Source organism: Salmo salar, chromosome 02 (assembly GCF_965601325.2).
Source record: "Salmo salar chromosome 02, fSalSal1, whole genome shotgun sequence".
Taxonomy (NCBI): domain Eukaryota; kingdom Metazoa; phylum Chordata; class Actinopteri; order Salmoniformes; family Salmonidae; genus Salmo; species Salmo salar.
The window spans coordinates 8,784,001-8,790,000 of NC_138292.1; the positions used below are offsets into that span (position 1 = coordinate 8,784,001).

The following is a 6,000-nucleotide window of genomic DNA, read 5'->3' on the forward strand; positions in this document are numbered from 1 at the left end:
TGTCTATTGATCAGGGTACTAACACACCTCCTATCACTCTGGTCCTAGCTGTACTGTCTATTGATCAGGGTACTAACACACCTCCTATCACTCTGGTCCTAGCTGTACTGTCTATTGATCAGGGTACTAACACACACCTCCTATCACTCTGGTCCTAGCTGTACTGTCTATTGATCAGGGTACTAACAGACACCTCCTATCACTCTGGTCCTAGCTGTACTGTCTATTGATCAGGGTACTAACACACCTCCTATCACTCTGGTCCTAGCTGTACTGTCTATTGATCAGGGTACTAACACACACCTCCTATCACTCTGGTCCTAGCTGTACTGTCTATTGATCAGGGTACTAACAGACACCTCCTATCACTCTGGTCCTAGCTCTACTGTCTATTGATCAGGGTACTAACAGACACCTCCTATCACTCTGGTCCTAGCTCTACTGTCTATTGATCAGGGTACTAACACACACCTCCTATCACTCTGGTCCTAGCTGTACTGTCTATTGATCAGGGTACTAACACACCTCCTATCACTCTGGTCCTAGCTGTACTGTCTATTGATCAGGGTACTAACACACACCTCCTATCACTCTGGTCCTAGCTGTACTGTCTATTGATCAGGGTACTAACACACACCTCCTATCACTCTGGTCCTCGCTGTACTGTCTATTGATCAGGGTACTAACACACCTCCTATCACTCTGGTCCTCGCTGTACTGTCTATTGATCAGGGTACTAACACACCTCCTATCACTCTGGTCCTAGCTGTACTGTCTATTGATCAGGGTTGAAAAATGGCCCCAAAATGCACAGGTTTTCCACAAATACTGGTTGGAAGAGTCCCAGAATCAGGAGGGAATACGTGTCAATTCTGGAATCCCCCGAACCGAATTTGACATCCAATAGTTCTGGACAAAGAAAGTACCTTTAACATCCCTAATATTGATTGTTGGTCCTCGCTGTACTGTAGTAATGGAAGGAATATCAATAACAGTTCTTTCATGTTACAGAACCTACTGCTGTACTAGCTCATACTGTTCACATTCACCAACACTGAAGTCTACATTATAACTGTCTATCAATTCAACTGTTTGTTCCTATCCCTCCCTCGGTGTTGCCAGGACAACCTGGGTGGCAACAGTAAGACGTGTATGATCGCCACGGTGAGCCCAGCAGCTGATAACTACGAGGAGACGTTGTCCACGCTGCGTTACGCAGACCGCGCCAAGAGGATCGTCAACCACGCCGTCGTCAATGAAGACCCCAACGCACGGATCATCAGAGAGCTCCGGGAGGAAGTGGAGAAACTCAGAGTACAGCTCTCTCAGGCTGAGGTAGGAGACACACACACACACACACACACACACACACATCCTGGCTGGTCCGTCCTGGCTGGTCCGTCCTGGCTGGTCCTTTTTGACTGGCCCGTCCTGGCTGGTCCGTCCTGACTGGTCCGTTCTGACTGGTCCGTCCTGGCTGTTCCGTTCTGACTGGTCCGTTCTGACTGGTCCGTCCTGGCTGGTCCGTTCTGACTGGTCCGTTCTGACTGGTCCGTCCTGGCTGGTCCGTTCTGACTGGTCCGTCCTGACTGGTCCGTTCTGACTGGTCCGTTCTGACTGGTCCGTCCTGACTGGTCCGTTCTGACTGGTCCGTTCTGACTGGTCCGTCCAGGCTGGTCCGTTCTGACTGGTCCGTCCTGACTGGTCCGTTCTGGCTGGTCCGTCCTGACTGGTCCGTTCTGACTGGTCCGTCATGACTGGTCCGTCCTGACTGGTCCGTCCTGGCTGGTCCGTCCTGACTGGTCCGTCCTGGCTGGTCCGTTCTGACTGGTCCGTCCTGACTGGTCCGTTCTGACTGGTCCGTTCTGACTGGTCCGTCCTGGCTGGTCCGTTCTGACTGGTCCGTCCTGACTGGTCCGTCCTGGCTGGTCCTTTTTGACTGGCCCGTCCTGGCTGGTCCGTTCTGGCTGGTCCGTCCTGACTGGTCCGTTCTGACTGGTCCGTCATGACTGGTCCGTCCTGACTGGTCCGTCCTGGCTGGTCCGTCCTGACTGGTCCGTCCTGGCTGGTCCGTCTTGGCTGGTCCGTTCTGGCTGGTCCGTTCTGGCTGGTCCGTCCTGGCTGGTCCGTTCTGGCTGGTCCGTTCTGGCTGGTCCGTCCTGGCTGGTCCGTCCTGGCTGGTCCGTTCTGACTGGTCCGTGTGTGTCTCTGTGTGTCTATGTTCCAGTCTCTAAAGGCTCCAGAGCTGAAGGAGAGGCTTCAGGAGTCAGAGAAGCTGATCCAGGAGATGACTGTTACCTGGGAGCAGAAACTACGCAACACAGAGGAGATCGCTACGGTAACCTACACACTCACTCACATTCATTTAGCACATTCAAATCACATGGAAGCTTCTGCATCCGGACTAAACCGTTGGTAGTAAATGTCTGTGCAGAGGTAAAATGACTTGTATGTTTGTTATATTTCCACAGGAGCGTCAGCAGCAGCTAGAGAGTATGGGGATCTCCCTGGAGACGTCTGGGATCAAAGTTGGAGAGGACAAATGCTTCCTGGTCAACCTGAACGCAGACCCCGCCCTCAATGAGCTGCTGGTCTACTACCTAAAGGTACACAACCACAACACCAACATCAACCACAACACTAACCACAACCCCAACACCAACCACAACATCAACCACAATCACAACCCAACCACAACACTAACCACAACACCAACCACAACATCAACCCCAACACCAACCCCAACACCAACCACAACATCAACCACAACACCAACCACAACACCAACATCAACCACAACACTAACCACAACACCAACCACAACACCAACACCAACCACAACATCAACCACAACCACAACACCAATACCAACCACAACATCAACCACAACACCAACCACAACCACAACACCAACCACAACACCAACATCAACCACAACACTAAGCACAACACTAACCACAACCCTAACACCAACCACAACACCAACCCCAACACCAACCACAACATCAACCACAACACCAACCACAACACCAACATCAACCACAACACTAACCACAACACCAACCACAACCACAACACCAACCACAACACCAACATCAACCACAACACTAACCACAACACTAACCACAACCCCAACACCAACCACAACATCAACCACAACACCAACCCCAACACCAACCACAACATCAACCACAACACCAACCACAACCCCAACACCAACCACAACACTAACCACAACCCCAACACCAACCACAACATCAACCCCAACACCAACCCCAACACCAACCACAACATCAACCACAACACCAACCACAACCCCAACACCAACCACAACATCAACCCCAACATCAACCCCAACACCAACCACAACATCAACCACAACACCAACCACAACATCAACCACAACACCAACCACAACACCAACATCAACCACAACACTAACCACAACACCAACCACAACACCAACCACAACATCAACCCCAACATCAACCCCAACACCAACCACAACATCAACCACAACACCAACCACAACATCAACCACAACACCAACCACAACACCAACACCAACCACAACACCAACCACAACACCAACCGCAACACCAAACCCAACACCAACCACAACACCAACCACAACACCAACACCAACCACAACACCAACCACAACACCAACCCTAACCGCAACACCAACCGCAACACCAACCACAACACCGACCACAACCCCAACCGCAACACCAACCACAACACCGACCACAACCCCAACCGCAACGCCAACCACAACCACAACACCAACCCCACCCTCAATAAGCTGCTGGTCTACTACCTAAAGGTACACAACACCGACCACAACACCGACCACAACACCAACCACAACACCAACACAACACCAACCACACCTACAACACCAACCACAACACCGACCACAACCACAACACCAACCCCACCCTCAATGAGCTGCTGGTCTACTACCTAAAGGTACACAACCACAACACCAACCGCAACTCCAACCACAACACCAACTACAACAGCAACACCGACCACAACACCAACACCGACCACAACACCAACTACAACCACAACACCAACCACAACACCAACACCAACACCGACCACAACACCAACCACAACACCGACCACAACCACAACACCAACCCCACCCTCAATAAGCTGCTGGTCTACTACCTAAAGGTACACAACCACAACTACAACCACAACACCAACCACAACACCAACCGCAACACCAACCACATCACCAACCACAACACCAACCACAACACCAACCCCAACACCAACCACAACACCAACCACAACACCAACCACAACACCAACCCCAACACCAACCACAACACCAACCACAACACCAACCACAACACCAACCACAACACCAACTACAAAACCAACCACAACACCAACACAACCCACAACACCGACCCGCCCTCAATAATCTGCTGGTCTACTACCTAAAGCTATTTCGATTTACACAGAAATCTATTTTTCATGATTATTTTGGTGTCCTCTAGAAAGCCTGGACTCAGGCTGGAAATAAAGCCTGGACTCAGAAGATGCAGTGGGTATTATTATGACAGTACACTTTGCTCAATAAAGAAGAGTAGTAAAGTCAGAGCTAGCAGCTATCAGTAAAGACAGAGCTAGTAGCTATCAGTAAAGTCATTGCTAGTAGCTATCAGTAAAGTCAGAGCTAGCAGCTATCAGTAAAGTCAGAGCTAGTAGCTATCAGTAAAGTCATTGCTAGTAGCTATCAGTAAAGTCATTGCTAGTAGCTATCAGTAAAGTCAGAGCTAGTAGCTATCAGTAAAGTCAGAGCTAGTAGCTATCAGTAAAGTCATTGCTAGTAGCTATCAGTAAAGTCAGAGCTAGTAGCTATCAGTAAAGTCAGAGCTAGTAGCTATCAGTAAAGTCAGAGCTAGTAGCTATCAGTAAAGTCAGAGCTAGTAGCTATCAGTAAAGTCATTGCTAGTAGCTATCAGTAAAGTCATTGCTAGTAGCTATCAGTAAAGTCATTGCTAGTAGCTATCAGTAAAGTCAGAGCTAGTAGCTATCAGTAAAGTCAGAGCTAGTAGCTATCAGTAAAGTCATTGCTAGTAGCTATCAGTAAAGTCATTGCTAGTAGCTATCAGTAAAGTCAGAGCTAGTAGCTATCAGTAAAGTCATTGCTAGTAGCTATCAGTAAAGTCAGAGCTAGCAGCTATCAGTAAAGTCTGTGTAGTAGACAGTACAGTAGGATAATGCTAGCCTGTAGTCTGTGTAGTAGACAGTACAGTAGGATAATGCTAGCCTGTAGTCTGTGTAGTAGACAGTACAGTAGGATAATGTTAGCCTGTAGTCTGTATAGTAGGCAGTACAGTAGGATAATGCTAGCCTGTAGTCTGTATAGTAGACAGTACAGTAGGATAATGCTAACCTGTAGTCTGTGTAGTAGACAGTACAGTAGGATAATGTTAGCCTGTAGTCTGTATAGTAGACAGTACAGTAGGATAATGTTAGCCTGTAGTCTGTATAGTAGACAGTACAGTAGAATGATGCTAACCTGTAGTCTGTGTAGTAGACAGTACAGTAGAATGATGCTAGCCTGTAGTCTGTGTAGTAGACAGTACAGTAGGATAATGCTAGCCTGTAGTCTGTATAGTAGACAGTACAGTAGGATAATGCTAACCTGTAGTCTGTATAGTAGACAGTACAGTAGGATAATGCTAACCTGTAGTCTGTATAGTAGACAGTACAGTAGGATAATGCTAACCTGTAGTCTGTATAGTAGACAGTACAGTAGGATAATGCTAACCTGTAGTCTGTATAGTAGACAGTACAGTAGGATAATGCTAACCTGTAGTCTGTATAGTAGACAGTACAGTAGGATAATGCTAACCTGTAGTCTGTGTAGTAGACAGTACAGTAGGATAATGCTAGCCTGTAGTCTGTATAGTAGACAGTACAGTAGGATAATGCTAACCTGTAGTCTGTATAGTAGACAGTACAGTAGGATAA

General features: G+C 48.2%; 1 protein-coding gene across 1 annotated transcript in view; it reads left to right on the forward strand.

The window, feature by feature from the left end:
- Positions 1-6,000, forward strand: part of LOC106596042 (kinesin-like protein KIF13A) — a 294,942-nt gene that overhangs the window by 184,899 nt on the left and 104,043 nt on the right. Inside the window, exons 11-13 of the mRNA XM_082959594.1 lie at positions 1,123-1,335; positions 2,228-2,338; positions 2,472-2,606. Coding sequence (XP_082815720.1) covers positions 1,123-1,335; positions 2,228-2,338; positions 2,472-2,606 — 459 coding nt within the window. The remainder of the gene's footprint in view (positions 1-1,122; positions 1,336-2,227; positions 2,339-2,471; positions 2,607-6,000) is intronic.